The sequence below is a fragment of the Coenobita brevimanus genome, chromosome 87, assembly GCF_032717465.1.
Source record: "Coenobita brevimanus isolate Jiangsu-jjx chromosome 87, ASM3271746v2, whole genome shotgun sequence".
NCBI classification, from domain to species: Eukaryota; Metazoa; Arthropoda; class Malacostraca; order Decapoda; family Coenobitidae; genus Coenobita; species Coenobita brevimanus.
Window position 1 is genome coordinate 27,062,829 of NC_137040.1, and position 25,837 is coordinate 27,088,665.

The following is a 25,837-nucleotide window of genomic DNA, read 5'->3' on the forward strand; positions in this document are numbered from 1 at the left end:
TGCAGTGCGTGTGGATGGTGAACTAAGTGAATTTTTTCTTTGAAAGTTGGTTTGAAACAGGGATGTGTCATGTCTCCATGGTTGTTCAATCTGTACATGGATGGGGTAATAAAAGAGGTACAAGGTAGGGTAGTGGATGTTGGAGTGGCCCTGGTGAGAGAGGATAGTGTTTGGAAACTCCCTGTACTGTTGTTTGCAGATGATACTGTGTTGTTGAGTGAAGAAGAAGGGGAGCTGCAAGGCTTCGTGGATGAGTTTGAGAGGGTGTGTAAGAAACGGAACCTAAAGGTGAATGTAGGGAAGAGTAAAGTGATGGTCTTTGAGAGAGGTGAAGTTAGTGAATGTACAGCGAGGTTGGATGGTGAGGAATTGGAAAATGTGAGTACGTTTAAGCATTTGGGTAGTGTGATGAGTAAGGATGGAGGTTTGGAGGGTGAAGTGCTTGAAAGGGTACAGCAGGGAAGAAAGGTTGCTGGTTCCTTGAAAGCAGTGATAAGAAACAGGGAAGTGAGCATGGAAGTGAAAAAGTTACTACATGACAGTATTGTGATACCAACTCTAACATACGGAAGTGAAGCTTGGACATTGTTGGAAGGACACAAGTCAAGAGTGAGAGCAGTGGAAATGAGTTATTTAAGAGGAGCCTGTGGAGTCACGTGGAGAGACAGGCTGACGAATGAGGATATAAAGGAACGTTGTGGTGTGGATGTGGATGTGATAGGAAGCGTTATGAGGAATACACTGAGATGGTTTGGCCATGTGGAGAGGATGGAGGGTGAAAGACTGACGAAGAGAGTGTATATGAGTGAGGTGGAGGGGGAAAGAGGGAGGGGGAGGCCGAGGATGAGATGGAGGGATGGGGTGGAGAGGTATATGGGAGAGGGGGGGGGTGAGTTGGAAGCAGGGCAGTGAAATGGCGGGGGACAGGGCGACTTGGAGGCGATTTGTTTGTGGCCACCCCAAACGGGATTGAGGCGTCTGGCAATAGATAGATAGATAGACTTTGCAATCGCGGCCGCTGGTTCTAACACAATTATGCAGCAATGTCTTATGCAGTCAGCAATTACCCAAGCCTCATGTTCAGGCAATGACTCATGGATTCTGGTTCACCACCTCCAAGTCATGTGCAATCACTTATACTCACCACTGCCATATCTCTCAACCACCTCTTGCTCTTCATGATAAACTGCTCCTTTCAGTCTTCTGTTACATTCCTTGGCCTCATGTTTGACAGTCAGTTGATGTGAAAAGCACATCATCTTTTCTGTATGGGTTACTGCCCTCCAATGCATCTGCCTACTCCAGACCTTGTCTTGTGTGTCTTGGGGTGCAGATCATAAGACCCTCCCACATCTTTGTAAAGTTCTTGTTTTGATAAAATTAGATTATAGGTGTCAGGTTTACTCTTCTGCATCCAATAATGTTTTATGTCAACTGGCTATGTCCACCACCTTTGTCTTTGATTAGTTCTTGGTGCTTTCCAATCTTCTCTTGTTGAAAGCCTCTACGTCGAATCAAGGATCCGTTCACTGTATTGCTGATGGGCAGTTTTATCCTTCCATTATTATGCCTGGCTTCATCAGTTTCCTGGTCAGTTAGTTCTCTACTTGCCTCCCTCTGTTGCTGATTACTCCTATCACTCCTGCTGCAATCCTTCTAATTCTTTCCCTGTTCAATCCCTTCCCTGCTTCTTTTCCACTTAAAGTAAAAAATGTTCGTTTGTTCTGACCAGCCACCTTTCCTCCCTGGCTTTTGCTACATTTATCTGTCTGTTTCTCCATTTTGCCTTGTGCAAAATCTTGTGCTTCTGCTACTCTCTGTTTGTCCTTCTATGTTCACTTGCATGAACAGCCTTCTGCTGTTCATGTTTATACTGATGATTCAGACATCTAGGGGTTTGAGATATGCAGTCTCATATCTTGATCACTCTTATGCATACGGGCTACCCGTGGTGGCTTCTGTTTTAGCTGCTGAACTTCATGCATTAATGGTTGTTGTGCAGCAGGCTTATATTTATCCTTCTAAGTCATATATTTGGTTTTTAGACTCTCCCAGCTCCCTTCTTCTTTTGTGTTTGGCCTCATGGTCTCGCTCTATTGTCCTTCGAATTCTAGAATGGCTGTTCCAGGTGTCAGTGAAGTGTAAGTTTGTAGAGTTCTGTTGGGTGCCAAGTCTTGTTGGTATCCCGGGCAATGAGACTGTTGATGCCTTAGGAGCTTGTACTGCCGTCAGATCACCCTGCATACATTGCTGTTCCGCTCCATTGTTAGACATCTTTCCTGCCTCCTCAGTGCTTCTTACTCAGTGCTGGCAATCCTGCTTGTCCTCAGCTAGTTATGCTAATCTTCATGTTGTTAAACACTTTGTGACACCTCATCTGCCCCTTGTCATCGTAGTTGCCATTGGGAGATGGTTATGACATGTCTCGGGATTGGCCATACCCGTCTGACCCATGGCCATTTGATGTTTAAAGATCCTCCTCCACTTTGTTGTAACTGTGACATGACCTTGTCAGCTCATCATGTTCTTGACTGCCCTCACTATTGCACTGATCATCACCTGTCTTTTCCCTCTCTGTTTTGTCTTGGCCATCCTCCTCCTTTAGCTGGTATTTTATGTGAACCAAGACCTTTTCTGTGGACCATCTAATGTTATTTTTAACTTGTAGTGGTAGGTGGGGGCACTCACCGTCCACTCACTCGATGTAGTGCTGCTTTGGGTCTCTGTCTTTTCCTTTCTTCCTTCCTTTCTCTTCTGTCTTTCTTTCCTTCATTTTATCCTCTTCCTTCTGCCTATAGATAACTTTACACTCCCTCTTCCGTCTTTCTTTCCTTCATTCTTTCCTCTTTCTTCAGCCTATGGGTGACTCTACACTGAGTGACAAGCCAAATGGTTTCCTGTACACCAGGAAACCATTTACTATGGTGGGTGGTAACCATATAACCAACTTATGGTGCCTGGTGGTTTAGTGGGTAATTAAGGTGCTCCAATCAGATTAAGCCGGTGCAGGTTTATATCCAAAGGGTGGTTGGGGTTTACTGCTCATGTAATGCTACTCAGGGATGAGTGAGGCTGGTCACTCTCATCTTAAATGTCAGGACCAACTTGCCTAGCCCTGGGCTTACGTGCTCCTCGTGAGGCAACATAGGATTGGATGATGGATGGATGGTACTGGTCTTTTGTGTGATATTTAGTTTTATACTTTCTCTCCTAGATTTTATTGATTTTTTTATGTTCTATCTTATCTGTATAGTGCCTTGTCCTTGTTTCTTTGTCTTCTCATCTTTTCTTGTCATTCTCTTTTTCCCACTTCTACTCCACTCCTTGCCAAATATATTTACTTTGAATTAGTGCCTCATGGTCTTTGATACCTGGAACTAGGAATCCATTATCCTATTCACTTCACATAATGCCACTTAGGTTAGAGGGGATAGTCACACTTACCATAAATGTCATGACTGAATAGACTAGCTCTGGGCCCCTACACTCGTGCTTACGTAGGGTAAACTGGGAATGGATGATGAATGATAAATGAATGAATATACAGTATAGGTATATGAGTAAGTCTGAGGGTGGGAATAGGCATGGAAGGTCAAGAGGAAGGTGGAAGGATGTTGTGCTTGAATGAATGAGAAAGTGAGGTATGGATGCTGAGGAAGCAGAAGAAGAATCACAGGGTAAAAATGGGTGGATTACATTTATGGGGAAGCACAAGACAAGGGTCATAACCTTTTTTTTTTTTTTTTTTTTTTTTTTTTTTTTAAACTGGTAGTTGATGGGATAGGTTTATCTCATAAAGTGTTTTTGAAGTACGCTACATCTAAAGAGAAAAGAATTAAAAATTGGTAGGATGGTTTGTACCTGTGAGGTGGGATTAAAAAAAAAAAAATGTTTGTGAGATGAGTCAATGGATGCGAGGCCTGGGCACACTGTTGACAGTTATCTTATTCAGTGTTTTTGCATCACATCTCTGAATCTTGCTTATCCATTTCTTTTTTTTTTTTGGAGGGGGGGGGGAAATAATGTTAGAATGATGTTTACTGTAGTGAAGTAGAAAAGTGACGACACCTTTGTTGTATGGCAATAAAGGCCAGTTTCTGTGGGATGAATATCTGGAGGATGTTCATGAGATTAAGATTTGGTTGAAGGTTCTGGATGCCTGTGGTGACACACATTTTTGTGCGTGCTTGCACAGCATATTCTTCAGTGGTGAAGTGATATTTTAAATTTATTCTATATAGTTCAGAGAAGTTTTCCATAGTTTTGTTTTTAGTTTTAATGAGATGGTTTCCTGAAAACCAATAAACCACTTACAATTCTGGGTGGTAACCATATAACCAGATAATGAGGTGATGTGGAGGCTACAATGGTGCCCCTGTTGACTGGATAGAGAGATGCAATGCATGTCTGGCCAGGAACCAAACCTCTACACGCTTCCCTGTACCTTGTTGTGGCAAGGTGCTGTCTGTCATAAAGGAGCATCGGTTCACTTCACAGGATGGCTCTGCAGGGGTGGCTGCTTGCCTGTGATTGATGGATCTATTTGGCCAGATAGACTGGGATTACTCAACATCAACAACAACTGTGATGAGATTTGATGTTAAATATACAGTACACTACAGTAGTCACAGTGACAGGATAGAGCTTGAGCTGACCCACAGTTCAGAACAAATAATTGCTGTGTCACTAAGATTTAACATTCTTCTCTGGCTGAGTAACTAAGCTGGGAAACACTTGTTTCTCTGGTGTAACTATCAGCCACAGCCTGCTTGTCACAAGTCAATGTAGTGAGGTACGGTATAGCTTACCCCTTTCAAGTGCAGAGGTTCAGTAATGAGCTGACTCTGATGATTATGATTCATTATGGATGACTATCTCAGTTGTATTACCTTGAAAGAAGAGTCCACTTGGATGCTTGAGAGCTGCCTTGGAGATGGCCAGCCAGACTGCAGTGTCAGCTCCCTGAGCAGGCGTCCTCAGATTATCCTTTATCTGCACCACAACACATGGACTCTTATTCTTCTCTTAGGGTGAGTTTACTATGACCTCCAATTTGCAACTGGTAAGTTTTGAAATGCTTACTCTTGTTGTGCAATGCATTTGGTACAATACGGCCCTAAATATTTATGGTATATGTCATGGATTTTATTATACAGTACAGTACCGTACTTTTACTTTAATCTCACAGTTAATGTTACACAGATAGTACATTACAGTCAAAGTACACAATTCTCAATGGTCATTGTTTTGATGTTATGAGTACTGTATACTTATGTACAATGCACAATGTAAGTTGTTACCGTTTCATAGAACTGAGGGATGGAGGTGCGGATGGCATTGGTGTCGACCCAGCCAGGATGCATGGAGGAGAAATGAATCTTGTCAAACCTCTGGGCATACCACAGTGTCATTACCACCTGCAGTACCACATGGGTTTCATAGTGTTAGGTCGGAAATGATACTGCCAGATATGTACAGCTATTTAAATAACACTAAGACCTGAATTTTGTTAAACTGTGTTGGCCATATGGTTATAGCTTTAAGTATGTGCATGCCAGTCCTCACTAATAACACATGCATATACATACCTGTTGCCTCTTGTTCTGTGAATACACAAGGTTTCCCATGAAGGGTTCCATGTTAAGGTGCATGAGGTCATGAGGATCAAGCCGCACATTCAGAAGGCCAGCTGAGCTCACAATCACCACACGGGCATCCTCCGACCTGGGTGTTAACGGAGAGCTTAGGTCCAGAAGACTGATTATTGAAAGAATAGTTTACAAGCAGTCCAGGTGGTAGGTGGTGGTGACTCCCATACTTGATGTAAGGCTGTCTATCTCTTCCTTCATTTGTAATCATTCTACCTCTTTGTCTGCCTGTCTCTTCCTATTTCTCCATTTCCTCCTGTCACTTTTTATTACATCTTTCCACTTCAGGTGTCTCTACCCTCAGTGATAAGCCTAATGGTTTCCTGCAACCCAGGAAACTATTTACTTTGCTGGGTGGTAATCATACAGCAAGATAACACGATGGTGTGGAGCCTGCTATGGTGTCCCTGTTAACTGGATGGAGTGCTGCAAATGCGGTGTTCATTCAGGAACCAAACCTCTGCAATTGTCCCCATATCACAAGGTATTGTCAGCTGCAAGGGACCATCAGTTCAGTGCATGGGACTGTCCTGCAGGGGAATTGCTTGCCTGCAGTTGATGGGTCTGTATGGCCAGACAGACAGGTTGATCAACAACAGCAACAACAACAAACAGTCTATATACCTAATCAGGAATGTATTTTAAAATATCACAAATTTTTCCAAACATTTGGTACTCGGTACTGTAAAGGGACGCTATGAAATTAACTTTGAAGGTAGCAATGGAACTTTAATACAGCAAGCTATCATTTGTTTATCTGACTATAGTCAACCACCTTAATCCCAAAGTGGGTAAAAAGAAAAAAAAAAATATCCATATCACCCTGTCCTCTACCATCAGACTGCCATCTCACTAACTCATACCACCCTTATTCATATACCTCTCCAATTATGAGGGAGACCACCTATAAAGTCATCAATACTGGTAGTTTCCTACCAGCTGAGAACTGGACCCACGGTGATACAATAGTTTTTACACAAAACTAGTCCTAAAATAATCTGAATTTCCTAAATAATCTTGTGGGACACTGTATAAAGCCACTTAAGCTTGTGAAACTGGTCATTTGTACCTTAAATATCTGAAATGAATAGCCTTGCCCTGGGTTTCCATGTTTTTGATGGAGCGATAAAGATGTTCTGACACGAAATGAAGTTAATTATATCTCACAGTATCTTGTTTGTCTGGCACTCACTTCTGTAGGAGAGGAATGAGGGTGTTGGTGATAATGTGGACAGCCAGAGTGTTGACAGCAAAGTTGACCTCCACCCCATCCTCATCCAGGCATCGCTCGTGCACCATGCAGCCAGCATTATTGACTAGTACATGTAGTTTGTCATGCTGTGCTGCAAACTTTTCCACCCACAATATTACATCCCTTGGCTGGCTTAGGTCCACTATGTGCAAGTGTATCTTCTGTTGGGAATTAAGGTGGTTGGTTTTAGATCATGCTGGTATATGCTGTTCACTTTACTTAAAACTGACATCTCTCCATCTCCCCATTTTTAATACTGAGCTGTAACATGAGATAAACACTAGAATATGACACTACTCACAAAGTTCCTTGGAAATACAGAAATGTAAAGCCATAGCTATGTCTTTGTCTTCCACAGAGCTACATTAAATATGCATACATACATCATCTAATCCTGTGTTGCCCCATGAGGAGTGTAGGAGCCCCTTGCAAAAAATAAATAAATAAAACTGGGCCAAGTTAATGTGAATGAACTACTGTATAGTTACAGGTGCTTCTTAGTTAAGCTGTTAAGTTGCTGATGAAACAATATCTTCACAAAATTACTAACAAAAAATTCCATAATGTTGTTTGAAGTAACAAACAAAAAAATACAGTAGTGCTCATACTGTACTGTACTGCAGACTCTCACCGTACAATGCATTGTTCATGCCATTTACCTTAAAGTATCCATATGCCAGCAAAGATAATACACATTAAATGTGGAGTTTTTATACAATAAACAGGAACAGGCTGCTTCTAACTTTTTTGAGGGTTCCAAAGTTCTAGTATGTGCTATCGTGTTTTGAGTGTGGTTTTGATAAGTTTATTACAATACTGGTACAACCTAAAATACAGCACTCTACAGAACTGTAATATCAACTAAGACTACTTACTGATAGGAGAGAGAAATGGTATCAATGAGAGAGAGAGAGTATATACTGTTGGAAAGTATGATATTTGAGGAAACAGTCAAGGCACATATTCTTTAACTGTTCATGATGAACATGAAACAAGACATAAAAGGTTTACATAAATACATATACAGTGTTCCCTCCTTTAACGCAGGTAATGTAGCCTGGCCACATGCCGTATACTTTTCTGCTGTATACGTTCCATGTTTCCATTAGAAAGGGCTAACCTAGGCTTAACATTTCCAAAGTCGCCATTTTCACCCCATATTCCACCCAAACCCTCCAAAAAATACCCTTCTGACATTTACTCTGGTACCGTACTCATACACAGGAAGCGATTGAAAATACATAAGGAAGGTTCCTAATTTTTTTTTATTATTGTCTAGTCACTAGCCTGACCAGCTCTGCTGGCCACACTCGCTTTCCCTGGCGTCCCCAGGGCCCAGACCCCAATCGCTGCATTCGCTGTCGAGATGTGGTTGGCTGGTCCCATTTGTCGTTGGAGTAAGCCCCTCAAAGTCCATGAAGGAAACGATGGACATAACCTCTTTGTCTGGTTAAGCATTGTCTTCCGGGCTTCAATCGTTGCCAGAGGATGGTTGTTGTTAAGTTTCCTGACGAACTCGAAAAAAGTGCGATCGTCTGTTGCCGAGCATTCACTCTTTCCCAAAACATCTCTGTGTACTGCCGCCTCACATCACTGACAGGGTACGGCCACACTGAACGCGATTAACGATTTGCCGGGAGGGTAGAGGGTAACGGGTTGCCTAGCGGGTGAGAGGCAAGAACAAACACGCATTATCTAATGCGCCTGGGCATACCGTAAGCCCCGTACACACTGGGCATGAAGTTGCGGAACGTGTTGAAAATCACCGATTTTTGGTGTTGCGGGCCGAGTTGCACGCACTGATGCGCCGTTCTGGCTCGAGGTCATTTGTGCATCATGTTGCGCAAGTTGATGTGGGCTGTCGTCCATCCTCCACGGGTGTTGCTCGACAAGTGGCGCAACTTGTGATTCTTTAGTGTGAACACTCTTACCTGTCGGCAACATGTTGCAGGTCGTGAGGCTGCAACTTGTTGCCCAGTGTGTACGGGGCTGTACGCGGATAGTGGGCTCCCGCAAAGCTCACCATTTTCCCGCTCCCCTCCCCGTTGCATGAACCAACATGTTGGTTAAAATCGCCTAGTGGCTCGCGAGACGCCAGACCAAGGCCCACAAGGCCTTGCGCAAGACGATGTTGACGTACAGCAGACGTAATCGAAGAATGAATGGTGAAGAAATACGTTCTGTTTTTCAAAGGAGGGCGCTGTGGGTCCCCAGGGACCCCCAACACAAGACTGTAGATGTCCTCATAAAACTTTGGAACGATATATGTAAACAACTAAATGTAATAGGTAAGTTATAAGTTGAGCTGACTCATCGATTAGTCTGTCATGCTAGGCTATTATTAACTTATTATTTGGGCCATCTTTCTCTGACGGATACGGTGGATCACTTTTATATGAATATTGTTGAGCATGTAGCTGTTGATTCACTGTAGTATGGTATGATTGGGCAATACTAACGTATTTATTGGTAGAGCCACCTTTCTCTGATGAATAAAATGGTTAATGATGGATGGCGATATATATTTTTATGAATACAAAGCATGCAGCCCGTACTACAGTACTATATAAGAACTTCATATTTGACAAAAGGCTGTGCCTGTCTATACTAAAGGCCACCATTAGACGTAAATCTGGAATAGAATTACAGGCTGTAGTAAGTTCAACACACGTACTGAGTTTACAGATATTCTATACAGAACATGTATAAAATAAAGTTAAATAATATGTGCAATCTATCTATCTATCTATTGCCAGACGTCTCAATCCCGTTTGGGGTGGCCACAAACAAATCGCCTCCAAGTCGCCCTGTCCCCCGCCATTTCACCCCCCTGCTCCCAACTCACACACCCCTCTCTCATATACCTCTCCACCCCATCTCTCCATCTCATCCTCGGCCTCCCCCTCCCTCTTTCCCCCTCCACCTCACTCACATACACTCTCTTCGTCAGTCTTTCACCCTCCATCCTCTCCACATGGCCAAACCACCTCAGTGTGTGTGTGCAATGCCGATATATTTTATGTGTAAAAGTTAGACCCAATGGAATTATTATTTGTTCTGTTACTGATCATCACTGATTTAAACAAATAAATATCATAAAGACTGGTAATGCTATCCAAATATATAATACAAATACAGTATTCTCCATGCAGCTGATACAGTTTAAATATGAAATGTGATATGTTTAATAATATAATTAGCCATTACCTGTAGCCAAAATGTTTTCTGGTAAAGCATAGTCATTTTGCCAGGGGAATGCTCCAGTTCCATTGATATAAGTTTAGAAGATTTCCCTCATTCTTAGTGTGTTGTTTTGGAAACGATACTGACAGCATCGAGGTTCTAGTCTGCTTGGAACTGATTCTTTAGGGACACATAAATGACGTGAGTCAGAACCCTTTTTCTCAAAGATGTAGTAATGTAAAACACAGACAGCTTTAACAACTGATGTCACTGTTTTAACATCTGTTTCAGTTGCTTTGAGTAACACTCAGCATTTGCTACACTGAATCCCAAAACCTCACTCACCACTTCTGTGGGCTCATGATAAGACTCAAAGTCCCACCCAGGAGCAATTTTCTAGAGAGTTTTGACAGTGACACTGCACTGAGTGGGTGTGATAGGCACTAAACAATGACTGATATCCCGCACGATTTTCCCTCTTCTGATGTGGCTACAGCATCGCTTGCGTCTACCTGCTAGGCAGCCCGCTACCCTCTGCCCTCTCAGCAAATAGCGTTCAGTGTGGCTGTACCTTAATGCATCAGTTTGCTCGACTCTGTCCTTATGTGTGTCCTGGTTGGTGATGATGGTGAGCCTGTCATACAATTCCACAGTTTCTTTCAGCATGCTTGTTGCTATCTCTTCCAGTGGCCTTTCCTCTGGCTCTCCCTGTTCTTCACTCTCTTCCTGCAGTTGATCCAACAGTTCATCAATGTCCAGGGTGAGGTCTTGGGCAAGAAGCTCACGTACATCCCTGTGCAAATTAATTTAAACAACTGTACACTCAAGATAGGATATACAAATACGTCAAACTTCATCCATCGTTTTATTACACATTCATAAATATTGATATTTCAGTACCGGTATAGGATATGACCTCCTTGGTTCTTGAGAAGCGAGTTGGCATCGAGTCCACTAATTTTGAGCAATCACTAGTGACTTTAGGGTCCCTGTACCACACTTCAGTTAGGGCTTGAATCAGTTTTTCTTTTGCTGTACAGTCCATACCACGGGGGCGCTGCTTGTAGATTGACCACAGATTCTCTATCGGTTTCAAGTCGGGAAAGTTGCCAGGGCATTCCATCACCTCAGTCTTTTTCATATTCATGAAGTTTTTCACTTTTTCGATGTGTGGCATGGGGCTAAAGCCAGCTGAAAGATGCCAGGCCCATCAGCAAATGTCTTTTCTAGTTGTGGATCAACTCTCTTCTGAATAACTTTGATGTCTTGTGGTGATCGCATCATGCCTTCGACTGGATGCAAGCTTCAGATTCCGTAATAGCTGAAACATCCTCCAAACATTTTGCTCTGAGGGTGTTTCTCGGACTGGTCGATACGAGCCTGACGAAGCTTCTCTCCTGTTGATCTCAGTACATGCTGACTTCTCTGGCCAAGGACGAAGAATTGACTTTCATCACTGAACAGCACCTATCTCCACTGCTCCTTTGTCCAGTTTTTGAACTTCAGGGCCCATTTGTACCGTTTCTTTCGCAGGGTCTCTGTGAGGAGTTGCTTCTTTACAGGCTGACTTCTAGCAGTTGTCTTCGGACAGTGGACGAACTCATTTGTATACCCATATCTTTCAAGTCTCTCTTCAATGCATCATAGTCTTCCGAGGGTCATTTCAGCTCTCTCTTACTACGTAAACATCGTCCCTCTCTGTTGTCTTCCTCTTACGGCCACATTTCCCCTTCCGGTGTGGTGAGATCATGTCAGTCTCATTCTTCAACTTGACAACACGACTTACAGTTGCAGGACTGATTCCAGCTATGCTTACAATTCCTCTATACTGTAGGTCTTTCCCGTGTGTTCTTGCAAGGTTAAGATCCATACACTTTCATGGTGTTACATCCATCACATCATTCATGTAGGCTACATACAACTCAACCAGTATCTGAAACTGGTGATATTTCAAAGTAATGCATCAGTCAACTTGGAAAAATGTTGAAACTTGTGCATAAGTCATAATTTTGACCCATGTCAATCAAAATAAGCAAACAATCTATATACTGTATTAGCAAACATACGGACATAATGATTGAATGGGACACGAGTATATATTTACCAGCTTGTTTCAATTAATTTGCACAAGGGTGTATGTCAGCAGCGTTGAGTTGTTCCATGCCAGTGATCGGCTTAAGAGCTCCAACGCCTAACAACCCCGTTGTGATATGTCTGTTTGTGACTGTGGTATATATACTGTATATTTTTTGGTTACAATCTTGGGTACTGCATAAGTGCAAATCCATGTTACTTGATACCATATTAAAGGAGGGTGCAGTGTGTGTGTGTGTGTGTGTGTGTGTGTGTGTGTGTGTGTGTGTATATATATAATTTCATTTCTGAAGGCTCCAACATGCTTGCATGCATTTGCCTTCATCACCTAATGGCAGCTTTCCATGCTGCTCGATCCATGGCAGACTCCCTGTTCAGTCCCTTAACCCTAAGGTCACACTGAATGACCTCGTCCCACGTCTTTTTTGGTCTACCCCTTTCAACCCCATCTCTAATATTAATGCTTCTCACTTTCTGCACCCAGTTATCTTCTCCCAACCTCTCCACATGCCCAAACCACCTCAGTCTACCTCTCCTCATCACAACACAAATACACTTCAGTCCCATCCTACCTCTCAACTCTACCATCATAAACCCAGCCCCCCCAGATCTTGCACACAGGGACACACTGCACATCCACCTAATCTTTGTTATTTCTGTACGTTTGAGCCTGCAAATATCCTCCTCCTTTACTGCCCAGGGCTCACACCCATACAGTATAACACTCCTAACACATGCTGCATAAAAAAATCCCTTAGCGTGCAGGGAGAGGCCTCTCAATGTCAGGAGAGGCAAGAGCTCCCTGAACTTCTTCCAACCACTTCTCACCCTAGCCACAGAGCTAACACCAGCCCCACCTCCAGCACATAACATGTCTCCCAAATAACAAAACTCTTCCACGCACTCAAGAGACTCACCAGCAAGTTCAATCCTTTCATGCCTGACAATCTCCACATGCTCCCCCCAACTCACTGCACACATAAAATCTGCATTATCTCGCAGTGTACCTCTAATACCACTTCATCTCTTATGCACCCACTTATCACAAACACTGCACAAGATGGAATTACATATATATATATATATATATATATATATATATATATATATATATATATATATATATATATATATATATATATATATATATATATATATATATATATATATATGGAGAGGATGGAGGATGGAGGGTCAAAGACTGACGAAGAGAGTGTATGTGAGTGAGGTGGAGGGGGAAAGAGGGAGGGGGAGGCCGAGGATGAGATGGAGAGATGGGGTGGAGAGGTATATGAGAGAGGGGGGTGTGAGTTGGGAGCAGGGGAGTGAAATGGCGGGGGACAGGGCGACTTGGAGGCGATTTGTTTGTGGCCACCCCAAACGGGATTGAGGCGTCTGGCAATAGATAGATAGATAGATATATATATATATATATATATATATATATATATATATATATATATATATATACAGTATATATATACAGTACCCTTGCGTCCAGTACAGTAGTTTTGTCAGACAGTACCACCGTACTGGACTAGATCCATACTGGACAAACAACAGACCTTATGGGAAAAATGAATAATGGCAGACAAGCCTTGAGAAAGTCCCTCCAAAATTCAACTTAACTACATTTTGACACAACTTAGATTTTACCAACCTTTAAAGTGAGTGGTGATGGGCTTGGGGGTAAGGGGGAGAGGTTTCCGAGGCTGTAGGAGGTCCTACTGACCCCCTGGAGGAGGGCCTTTAGGATCCTGAGGAAACCTCTCTGCCTCAACCTCCCTCATAAATCTCTCATAGTCACACGCTGACACATCGTCATCTTCGTCATTAGGGGGAAGTACAATACTGCAATTTTACTAGCACACATCACGAGTCAGGAGAAAGGCATACTGGACTGATGTGACAGTACCAGGGAAATGTTCCTTGGTGTTGGCCATCTTCCCGCGCGCGGGGGTATTAGTACTGGACACATCACGTCAGTACTAGAGATGAACTCCTTGGATTTGGCCCACTTTGCGTGGCCGATCCATACTAGTCCAACAAATCTGTACTGCAGTAATGAATTACAGTATTTTATTTTTTTGCCTACCTTACTGGACGAGAATAGTATTGGACAAACGTGTACTGGACGCGAAGGTACTGTGTGTGTGTGTGTGTATATATATATATATATATATATATATACACAGTAATCCCTCCACTATCTGATGTAATAGAGCCATATATATACACAGTTATCCCTCCACTATCCGATGTCATAGAGCCAAAGGCATGTTCGGAAAGTGGTCCTGTCCGGATAGTGGGCCCCAGCCTCCTGGACTTGTACTTATGGACCCTAACTCAGAAAAACACCTATACAACTCCCTCTGGACATGCATAGCACTTATGTAAGACCCAAATCACACCAATAAGGGATATAAAATACTGAAATAAATGCAAAAGAACCAGAGAATGAGGTTTTAGAGGTGAGTTTATACAATATTAAACATTCGGGTACTTACAACAAGTCCCTGGCTCCTAGACTGGTTGTTATGGACTCTAACCTAGCCTAACTCAGAAAAACACCTCCCTACTGCACATGCATGGCACCTAAGACCCTATTCACACCAATAAGGGACATAAAAGAGTGAAATGAGGTGTTAGAGGTAAGTATGGAAAATACAGTACAATATGAAACATTCTGGGTATTTACAGCAAGTCCCTGGCTATCTTGATGAATAACCTGCCTCCTTTCAGACTCTGACAGTAAAAAGGAGTACCTGAAGCACCTACAATACACTGTACATGAAGTCTTGCACTGAACTTAGTCTTTTGCACTCAGAATTCCATTCTCTTAACACTGCGCACTCTAGTCTTACTTGCGCTCCATTGTACCTTAATGAATAAGTGTTGCACTCTGCACTTAAAGTCTTTGCACTCATAAATCCATTTTCTAAACATGCGGTAACACACACTAGTTAATTAGCGCTCCATTGAAAGTCAATAAAATCAGTGTTGCACTCTGCACTTTAGTCTTTGCACTCAGAATTCTAATTTCTTAACACTATGCACTGTTTTTTTCACTGCACAACACTGTAAATTCCCGTGTGGTCTAGTAGAGAAGTTCTTGCTGTTTAATCACTGTCAGAGTCTGAGAGTAGCTGATGCAGGTGGCCTAGGGGTGTGTCACTGGGTCGTGGTGATGGAGTACCCACTGCAGACGACTCTGAAGAGAGGCGCAAACTCACGTCAAGTGGTGACTCCACCGTGCCTGATGTGCTGGGCTGTGGCTCGGAGGATGAGGGCCTGTCTTGGGGAGGCAATGGAGTGGAGCCAGGGCTGGGCACAGCGGGGATCACGGTTCTGAAAAAGCTGTCAATGGTTGATTGACGCATGGAACGACGATTTTGTGATTAATGATGCGCTGCCTGAAAGCGCGCACTTCCTCCACAAGTCCCAAGGGCCCCATCTCCCTGTCGCAGTCCGGGTGTTCCAGGTAGTCGAGAACGAACTTTATGTGTTCCCGGAGTGCGCTCAGCTTGGGGATGGCTGGAGTAGTGTCACGCTGAGAGGAGTCCGCATTATCGTCACCATCCTCGTCGGAATCTTCAAGCTGGGTACTGACACCTGCAGCTGAAGATGCGATCTCGATATCAGACATGGTCTGATACCCAGGATCGCCCTCATCGTCATCCAACCACTCATGCACTTCGTCCGCATCAACATTGTCCCCATGCTAGACGTGCATGGGTCATCCACGTCAAAACCTAGGAAATCGTGCTCCACATCCGATCCGAGAAGCAGATGAGACCAACCATTTTCTAGAGTCTTGACAGGGACTTCCTTCCATGCACTGGCCCAGTTGTAAATGGCAGACTTGATGCTGTATCGGCGAAGGTTTTCCAAAGTCCGCTGGCCTCACGTGTCCCGTCCTTCCCTGCGCTTGTCTTTTTCCTCAAGAACAACCATCACCTCATCCAGGAACTTCCGTCGGTACAGCCTCTTCGTTGCCACAATCATTCCTTGGTCCATTGGTTGGATCAGAGCAGTTGTATTAGGTGACAGAAACATGCACCTAATGTGCCCATTCTCAACCACCAAGTCCTTGTCGTAGGGGTGAGCAGGTGCATTGTAGAGGAGAAGGAGAGTCTTTACCTGGTTGTGTGGGATTCCCAGTTTCTCCTTCTGGTAATGGATGACCTCCTTGATGAAATGGCATTGGAACTAGTCTTTGAAGATCTGGGCAGTGAACCATGACTTCAAAGAATGGTACCAAACGACAGGAAGGACATCCATCGCCCCATGAAGACACTGAGGCTGCATTGCACAGCCAACAATAACGGGCTTAAGCTGGTGCATGCCGTTAGCATTGGCACAACACAAAGCAGATATCCGTTGCTTGGAGAGCTTGTGGCCAGGTACACACTTCTCCGTCTCCTCGGCTAGAGTGTTCGTTGGCAAAGAGCAATAGAATAAACCAGTTTCGTCAGCGTTGTAGGCTTGACCGAGAGTGAGGCCTTCCCTGTCGATCAGACGCTTCACCTTGTGCCGAAACTCCTCTACTCCATCCTCGTTGGCGTCCAAAGCTTCGCCATGGGCCTTATGGTTGGTAAGGCCATGTCGTAACTTGAACGTGAAGAGCCAACCCTCGGATGCTTTGAAATCTGGGGCGTCGTGAAGCCTTGTGAACTTCTCAGCAGCAGCCTTCAGCTCCGTGCCACGCACCAGCACACCAGCAGCACGTTGCTGTTGATACCAAATCAACGTGGAGTGGTCGACTTCAGCATACTTGGGAGTAAACTTCATCTTCCTCTCCATGTTGCGTTTGCTTTTCGACAAGAAGTCAGCCGTGTATTGCATGAGTTTGTCGCGGGATCTCTTGATATCAAACAAAGTAGTTCGGGCCAGGCTGAATTCACGAAGGATGCGTGAGGTAGACCATCCCGCATCCACCTTGTCCAATATCTCCGTCTTCTTCTCCAGAGTTAAAACCACTCTCTTCCTCTTCTCAGGCGGCGGGGCCATCATCACACACACTAACAAGGGGCACTAGAGCAGCAGCAGAGCCTGCAGCAGGTAAGGCACCACCACAAAAGCGAGCACGTGGGTGGCCATGATCACGAGCGTGCACTCACAACAAGAGATGGCGGTAAGTGAGGAGGATGCAGGGGCTCTCTAGTGGACGGCGGTGGAACTGCGCACCAAAACAGCTGGTCCGCGTCACGCGTGCCGAGTTCAAATTATGGGCGGAAAAAAAGTCAGATTTTTTTTCAAATTTTTTGTGATTTTTGGCCCATTTTGGGAATACTGGATCCTGGGACCATAATATCCGGTAAATGGGGATGTCCGGAAAGTGGGTGTACAGATAGTACGGGGATTACTGTATATATATATATATATATATATACTCAATCCTCATAAATCGCCTGTTCATAAATCACGGATTCGTAAATCACGGGTAGGTGGCCGTCAGACTGCTGGCAACCTTAAAACACTGTTAAGACATAAAAATCGCTGATCTAGGCACCCAAGTGGGCCTTTTCCGAGGAGAACCGTAAACCGCGGCATTCAAACTGAAAATCGTGACCCAACAACCAATCACCGCACGTCCCTGGTGGCATATGTTCATACTAATGCTGCCATGTTGTTGTAGTTCTTGTCCCGCCAGTCCACACACTACAGACCGTCGCCGTGGAGTACAAGAGTTACCTGCCTTTTTTGTGCAACTTCCCCTCGTCTCCTACCTGCCATGGCCTCTCCCGACCCCCCAGTGAAGCGCTTTAAGCAGTATGACGTCAAGAAGCTGCCACAGTTGTTGTACAGTTAACGTTTGGAGTTCTTTTGTCGTGTTGAGAGGGGAGAGAAGTTTTCAAAGCTGGCGAAAGAGTGTGGGAAGAACAAGTGCTGAGAGGTTCTAAGTTCTTCCCAACACCACCCCACTCCATTCACTTAAGCAATTTCGTCATAGGATTAAGGTGAGATCCCTTAACATGGCTTATTTCTATTTAAGACATGCACTAAACATTCCTAAATTTGTATGTTTGTGTTTGATGGTGCCTAGATAGGTGTAGGTAGGGTGCTGTGGGGGTGGGTTGGCCAAAGTCCAGACCCAAATTCATTTTTCACATAAGAGTTATTATTCATAAATCACGGAATTTGTAAATCACGGCAGTGGTCCAGACCCAAATTGCCGCGATTTACAAGGATTGAGTGTATATATATATATATATATATATATATATATATGTACTGTATATATATATATATATATATATATATATATATATATATATATATGTACTGTATATATATATATATATATATCAGTATCTGTGTATCTATCTATCCACCTGTGACTAAAACACATTAATCTAAGTCTGAAAACAGTTTATAAATCAACTGAAACACAAAATTTAAGTCTAAAATATTGTCAAAATCAGTAGTAAAAAAAAAAAAAATGCAAAACTGGGGGTACGCCTATAATAGGTGGGGTAGGATGGTATTTCTACCCCCATCACTATACTGGGCTATCGCATGTAGGGGTATCATAAATCAGGGGTTGCCTTTAACCTAATCCTACCAGCGTAACACTGTCCCTCCCTCAAAACCGTGGTGTTCCTGACACAACCACCTAATCCTACCTATATACATGTACAGTATATACACCCATACCCCAATATTTGGGAGTGTTGTATTTACCTATTTGTATTTACCTATTTGTAGTATACAGGAATTGAGCAATGCTCGTGTTGTCCTGTCTCCATATCCACATTTATCAAGTCTACCTTTACACACATGAATGTTTTTCTCTTGCACCACCTCTTTGTCTAAGTCGTTCCAGATATTTAAGTATTTACCTAATATACCTAATTGTGATATACACGGAATGTACTATGCTCGTGGGTTTCCGTCGCTGTTTCTCAATAAGTCGAATTTAACTTTAAACTCGTTTAAGTTTTTAGACTGGACGATCTCTTTGTCCAGGCTATTCCATAAGTCTATACTTCTGTAAGGAAAGCTATATTTTTTGATATCCTTCAAGCAGCTTGACTTTTTCAATTTCATTCCATGTCCTCTTGTTGCTCTCTTATCCCATACAAACAGATCCTTTTTGTCAATTTTATCTACTCCCACCATGGTCCTGAACACCGCAATCATGTCTTCCCTCTTTCTCCTTTCCTCTAACGAAGGCAAATCCAGTTTTTCCAGCCTCTCTGTATGACAGGTCTGTCAGACTGGGGACCATCTTGGTTGCTGTTCTTTGTATTCTCTCAATCTTGTTTATATCTTTCTTTTTGTGTGGGGACCACACTACCGCTGCATATTCTAACCTGGGAGTGGGAGTGTTCAGTCAGCAAGTATGTCGGATATTGAGGCAATTTTCCCCATAAAATACAGAAGAAAAGCCAGAGATGTGTTCCACACCCAAACCCAGACTCTCATATACTTTAATCAACAGAGATTGACACAGAAACACCATAGGTAATGTTATTATCCTCATAAACAATACTATAGCTAAAAAATGACACATCAAACATCACATGCCGGAGGGTAGGGCGGTGGGACGTGCAGTCTTCAACACTGCCTCAGGGCAACTAAGCAGCCAGGCAGGCTGCTGGCGTTGCATCAAGCAGGGGTGGGGGAGGGCAGGGGGATGGGGAGGGAGACAAGCAGGGGTGGGGGGGGGACAGGAAATGAGGCAAAAAAAACAAACAGCCCTATAACCCCCACCCCAGTCTCACTCACTCACTCCCACACATTTATTCACCCACACTCACTCATTCACCACTCTCACTCACTCATCACTCTCACCCACTCACTCTTTCACTTTCACTCACTCACTCATTCATTCATTCTCCCTCCCTCCCTCACTCACTCACCACTATCACTCATTCACGACTCTCACTCACTCACTCATGCGCACACACACACACACACACACACACACACACACACATATGGGAGACAAGCAGGGATGGGGGAGGGTGTGGGGACAGAGTAGGAGACAACCAGGGGTGGGGGAAGTCAGGGGGATGGAAGGAGACATGTCTGGCAGTGCTGAGTGTGGTGGGGGATGGAGGAGGGATGAGTGGTGGGGGAAAAAGAGAGGAGATGGAGAGAGGAAGGGAGGACCAGGAGAGTGTTGTTTCAAATGTAGGGAGAGGGGAGGTATCGGACTGGAGAGATAGGGTGTCGGACCGGAGAGGCGGGATGTCTGGAGAGGCAGGGTGCTGGACAAGTGAGGTGACGGACAGATGTTCTAATTGTTCAGATTGTGGGAATGTTTCCCTATTTCTTGTAGTCGGTCTAGCGAAATGCCGGTTACTGATGTGCCAGATAATGGGGTATTGGTATACAGCACAAGCTTCCAGACTAGCGGGTCATTGCCATTGCCTTTGCTCACTAGGTCCCGCAATGTAAAGTACTGGATCATCAGTGCTGCCAACTTTGTCATTTTCCTGGGCCCTTATTTCATCTCCGGTATTCAGCAGGCCCAAGGCTCCACGCAAGTGCATTTCCCAGGTCCATGATAGCTTCTGTGGAAAATACATCCGTGTGCCTCACCGAAAGTCTCTCCACTTGCTCCATCTGTGGCATCTCCAGACACTGAGCACTCCTGGCAAAGAGGTCCTGTAAGTGGTCAGGCAGCTCTTTCTGGAGCTCAGCCATATTCCTCTTGCATGCACTGTTTAGTGACTCTTAACTGACTTCTTGGCACAGATCCACAACTGTGCCCCAGTGTATCTTCTTAGGATGAAGTGAAAAGTGGGCTGTGACAACAGGTACTTCTTCTGCCATAGGGTCAGCTAAGGTCTTGCTCACCAACATTCCCTCTCTATCTTGCCATGGCTCCTGTGCTCCACCAATCCCAGGGCAAAGTGCAGCAGATCATAGATTTTGCAGGGCAGCAGCTTCTCTGATTAAAGGGGGAAAAATGTAGTCCACCTGGTTGTAACTAGTAGACTTCCATGCTCCACGGATCTCAGCAGAACACTCCTTCCTTCTAGCTGCATTTGCACTGAATGTAAGTCAGGCAGGCAGTGGCAGGACACCAGGCAGTCCAAACCCAAGGTGCAAGGGTCCCAAGTGTCAATACCACACATGGCCTGGGTTTTTTCCGTACCTCCCTGCTGCATCCCAACACCCACCGATCCCCTAAACCAGTGGTTCCCAACGGGGGGTCCATAGGGATTTTTGCTATGTATTTTATTTAAAAATAATGAAGCATGCTGAACTGAATGTCTCTTGTTTTCATAAACATGCAGTTCAAGCAGCATTACAATACATGGCATGTGACATATGTATGTATGTATTTGTTGCAGAATAGCTGCTATCAATTTTGCTAGCTCGACCTATTTTATTGTAGGGGTCCACAGGTGAGAACATGCTTGGAAAAGGGGGAAGGACACAAAAAAAGTTGGGAACCACTGCCCTAAACCTAGTGCAGCTCCCTGTAACTCCTCACAGCCACTGCAAATGACCCTGAACCTGTGTCAATGACCACTTGGCACACTACTCCCTCAGTCTCATCATCCCCCTCTGCACAGCTGTCACTGGTGCCTAAGGGGTGTGCTGGGTGCAGATCCGCAGCCAAACACTATTCAAGAGCTTTGACCTTGTTTCTTCCTTTATTTCACATCTCACCTTACCCTCCACTATACAGGAACCCTCTTCCCTCACTTCTCTTACCAAGTTGCTCATTCTCTCTACTTTGCTGTATGCCACTTCCTGTTGTGCTTCTTGATATTTGTTTTGTTCATAATAGTTTTTTTGTTCATATTATTTCTGTCATTCTTATTGTAATTTCTTTTCCTCTTCATAATATTTCTTTAGTTCTCCATGAAATTTTTTTTCTTCTTCATATTTCTTTTGTTCTCATGCTGTGCTTCCCAATGTTTCTCTTGTTTGGCGTGTTGTACTTCCCAGTACCCTGTATCTCTTTTGTTCTTCATGATGTTCTCTCATCACTGAGAGTCTATTTTCCTTTTCATAATACTGTATTTCTCTTGTTCTTCAAGCTGTGTTTCCCAATATTCCTTTTGTTCTTCATGATGTTCTTTCAGCACTGAATATATCATTCTTGTCTTTTACATGATCTGCTCACAACACTGCGAGTATATCTGCCGGGGTTAAATCCGCTGTTTTGTCTGCCTGTCCATGCATCTCCATCTCAAAATGTATCCCCACACCCGTCACCAATTGTCACAACCATGGAGGCTCGTTAATACACCGATAATGACGCATAGACAGTCCAGGCAGTTCATTGAAGGCAGATGAATGCTTCAGAGTTTTATTCCTTCTAAGCACAGAGGCACACTTGCAAAACGCTGATTTTTCTCTCCCACTCACTACTACTCGTTCAGTGGCTGACAGACTCTCACTTACTGACTTTCTCTGACTACTCCATCCTTCACTGATTACTTTCACCGTTTGACTCACTGACTCTGTCACTGACTTACTGATGAAAACATGAACTCCAGCACACACAATGCACTCCAGCTATTATTCTTGGCTAACTCATCCCAGCCAGCGGGGAGGGTCCTATACTAGCACAGCCCAAAATGTTCTAGAAGAGAACTCACATTTTCTCACACAGTAATGCACTTAAATGCACAATATACAATACCAATAATGACAAGAAAGTAAACAAAAAACACACAGGCTGAAATCTCCAGAATGTTCCTCACATCTCCAGATACAAATATTGACCTAACCCTGCTGGCATAATGTGACTAGTTTTTAATACTGAAAAAAATGAAAAGATTCATCATCATTATCAATATCCATATAGTCATTATCCTAGTTCCTTTTTAAAAAATCGGGTGAGAAAGATTTGGCAGTACTGTACATTACTATAGTTCCTTATGAAAATTAACCTGTTCAACCTGAAGATGTTTGTGGTAGTTTCTTCTTACCATGATGGAAATTTTTTTTTCAGGTAAGGAGGGACTTCTTGTAGTGAAACCATTTTAAGCTGGGAAACCATTTACAAACCTGGGTGGTAACCATGTAACCAACTCATAAGTGCTCCCTATGTGTCAACAAATGGGTTGGCAGAGGGCTAGTGCCCCTCCCCATAGAGCAACTAACTCAAAGACAAAATAATTGCTACCCCTTGTGGGATCATGGCATCTGGCTATAGATAGATAGTATTGAAGACTGTACCTAATTCTCCAGGTCAAAACTCTTCCCTGTGAACTGTAAAGAATTAAAAAAGAGTTATCATATTGAAAGTGCCATGTGCAGAGATGCTCAAAGGGACTGCTTACATCATTGCCAGTGGTGGTGATGATCTCTGAGCGAGCTTTCTTGGCAGCTTCCTCATTGCGACACACCATGTGGATCACTCCTCCTCGCTTTGCGACCTCCAGTGCAATCTGTAGCCCTATCCCACTGTTGCTCCCTGTTGTCAGTTGCAGACAGACAGAGTGTTTGAAGTCAGAAGACTAGACATAACACATTTGTAGCTGGTTTAGCTTGTATCATGACACAGTATCACTATTATACTTATGGTTGTGACTCATGTTAGCTGATTGTGTAACCATTCTTTGTTGAATATAATACTTAGGCATAAATGGGAATAGACCAACAGAGCTGTAATAATGTTGTCTGTGGGTTATCTTTTTTTTTTTTTCACTCTACTTAATGGCTAAATGCCACCATGAATGACCTTTCCATGAATAAAATTGTCTGTAGGTATGTTTATGTTTAGAGATGATTGATCATGTTAGCATATGTACAGGGTATGTCCTTTCACCCAATGGCGACTCTGTGTGTTGCAATCTTGAGTCATTTCCTTACTCAGTTCCCTAGCCAGCAGGTCTTCATGCAGGACCTAACCCCATGTCTTCCCAGAGGCAGCTTAAAGAAGTCATTAGGTGAGGTCTTGTATGGAAATCTTCAGACTAGGGGATTGAGCAGGAAATGGATCCAGATGAAGGACTGCCACTAGGTGAAGGACCTACAAATGCTAGCATGGTCAGTGGTCTCGAGACATGAATATGAATAATGTGGAAGGATTTGAAAATGTTTTGAAGTATCTATCCATCTATCTATAGCCCGACGCCCTAATCCCGCAAAGGGTGGCCGCAGACAAAACGCCTCCAAGTCGCTCTGTCTCCCACCATTTGACTACCCTCCCCCCAACTCACTCCCCCCTCCCTCATATCCCTCCACCTCATCCTCGGTCTTCCCCTCCCTCACTCTCCCTCCACCTCATCCTCGGTCTTCCCCTTCCTCGCTCTCCCTCCACCTCACCTACATACACCCTCTTAGTCAGTCTTTCATTCTCCATTCTCTCCACATGTCCAAACCACCTCAGTGTATTTCTCCTAATCTTCTCAGCCACATCCACATCCACCCCACAACGTTCTTTCACTTCTTCGTTCCTTCTGAAGTACCTGTAAATATATATAAATATGTATAGAGAGAGAGAGAGAGAGAGAGAGATTTTATATATATGTAGATAGATAAATAGATTTTATATACAGTGGAATTTCAAATTTTGACGGGCATGGGTGCCTAAAATCACTGCGAAATTCAAATAAGCGAAATTTAAACTGAACATCTCATGGGAAAATTAGTTTGGGTCCGGGACCTCTGAACCTATCTACGTAAAATCATGATTTTTTGCCCACACCCGTTGTAAACTTTATGAACTATAACTGTGGTTAAGTAACTGTAGTTCTGCATTGTATTGCCATACTGTCAGCAAGTGTATATTGCCTTGTCAGCAAGTGTATACTTGGTGTATTTCTGCCCTTTCCTGTATTGCCATTTCTCCTTTGGGTGCGTCCATGTTTTGACGGGGAACTATCTGACGGTGAATTGACTTGACGGTGAATTGTCTCGGATCCATATCTTCGTATGCTTCACATATGAATAAATGATGTTGATTTTCATTCGCATCTTGACACATGTCACATATTAGGGTCGGCTCATACTTTTCCCTATAATTTTCCTTCACTTCTAGCATTTTGGTTTGCATCAAAAATATTATCTTTGCTTGTTTGGGTTGGAGTCTGGCCCTGAGAGCATCAAAAAACGCGATTTTGCATCAAAAAGTGAGGTAGGTGGACTACTCCAAAACACATCAAAATCGAATAGTTGAATTCTAAACTGTCGAAATTTGAAATTACACTGTATATAGTGTGTATGTATGTATATATATATATATATGTATGTATATATATATATATATATATATATATATATATATACTGTATATGTAATATATATATATATATTAGTGGTTGGAATTGATGGAGTGTGTTGCAGAATGCTAAAATACAGAGGAGAATGATACTGATGGAATGGGTAAGGAAAATGCGCAAACTGATCTGAGAGGAAGGTAGAGTTCCAGAGGACTGAAAGTCAGGTGTAATAGTTTTCCAGCCCTTTAAAGAGGAAATTATAGAGGCATGAAACTTTTGGAACTTTTGGGGATGAAGTGATTGAAAGAGTACAGCAGGGAAGGAAGATTGTTGGTTCACTGAAAACAGTGATGAGAAATAGGAAGGTAAGTATGGAAGTTAAGAAGTCACTGTATGATAGTACAGTGATCCCTACCATGATGTACGGAAGCGAGGCGTGGACCCTTGGTAGAGGGGAACAAGTCAAGAGTGAGAGCAGTGGAAATGAGTTACCTGAGAAGAGTATGTGGAGTGACATGGAG

General features: G+C 43.5%; 1 protein-coding gene across 4 annotated transcripts in view; it reads right to left on the reverse strand.

Moving 5' to 3' along the window:
* The window catches only part of LOC145410983 (dehydrogenase/reductase SDR family member 12-like), a 104,368-nt gene that overhangs the window by 4,780 nt on the left and 73,751 nt on the right, over positions 1-25,837 (reverse strand). For 2 of the 4 annotated variants that reach the window (XM_080281038.1, XM_080281037.1), the window contains 5 exons: positions 23,433-23,566; positions 6,841-7,061; positions 5,589-5,724; positions 5,301-5,417; positions 4,890-4,992 (listed from right to left, as the gene is read on the reverse strand). In XM_080281038.1, coding sequence (XP_080137164.1) covers positions 4,890-4,992; positions 5,301-5,417; positions 5,589-5,724; positions 6,841-7,061; positions 23,433-23,566 — 711 coding nt within the window. The remainder of the gene's footprint in view (positions 1-4,889; positions 4,993-5,300; positions 5,418-5,588; positions 5,725-6,840; positions 7,062-23,432; positions 23,567-25,837) is intronic. The other 2 variants (XM_080281040.1, XM_080281039.1) reach the window with 1 other exon arrangement.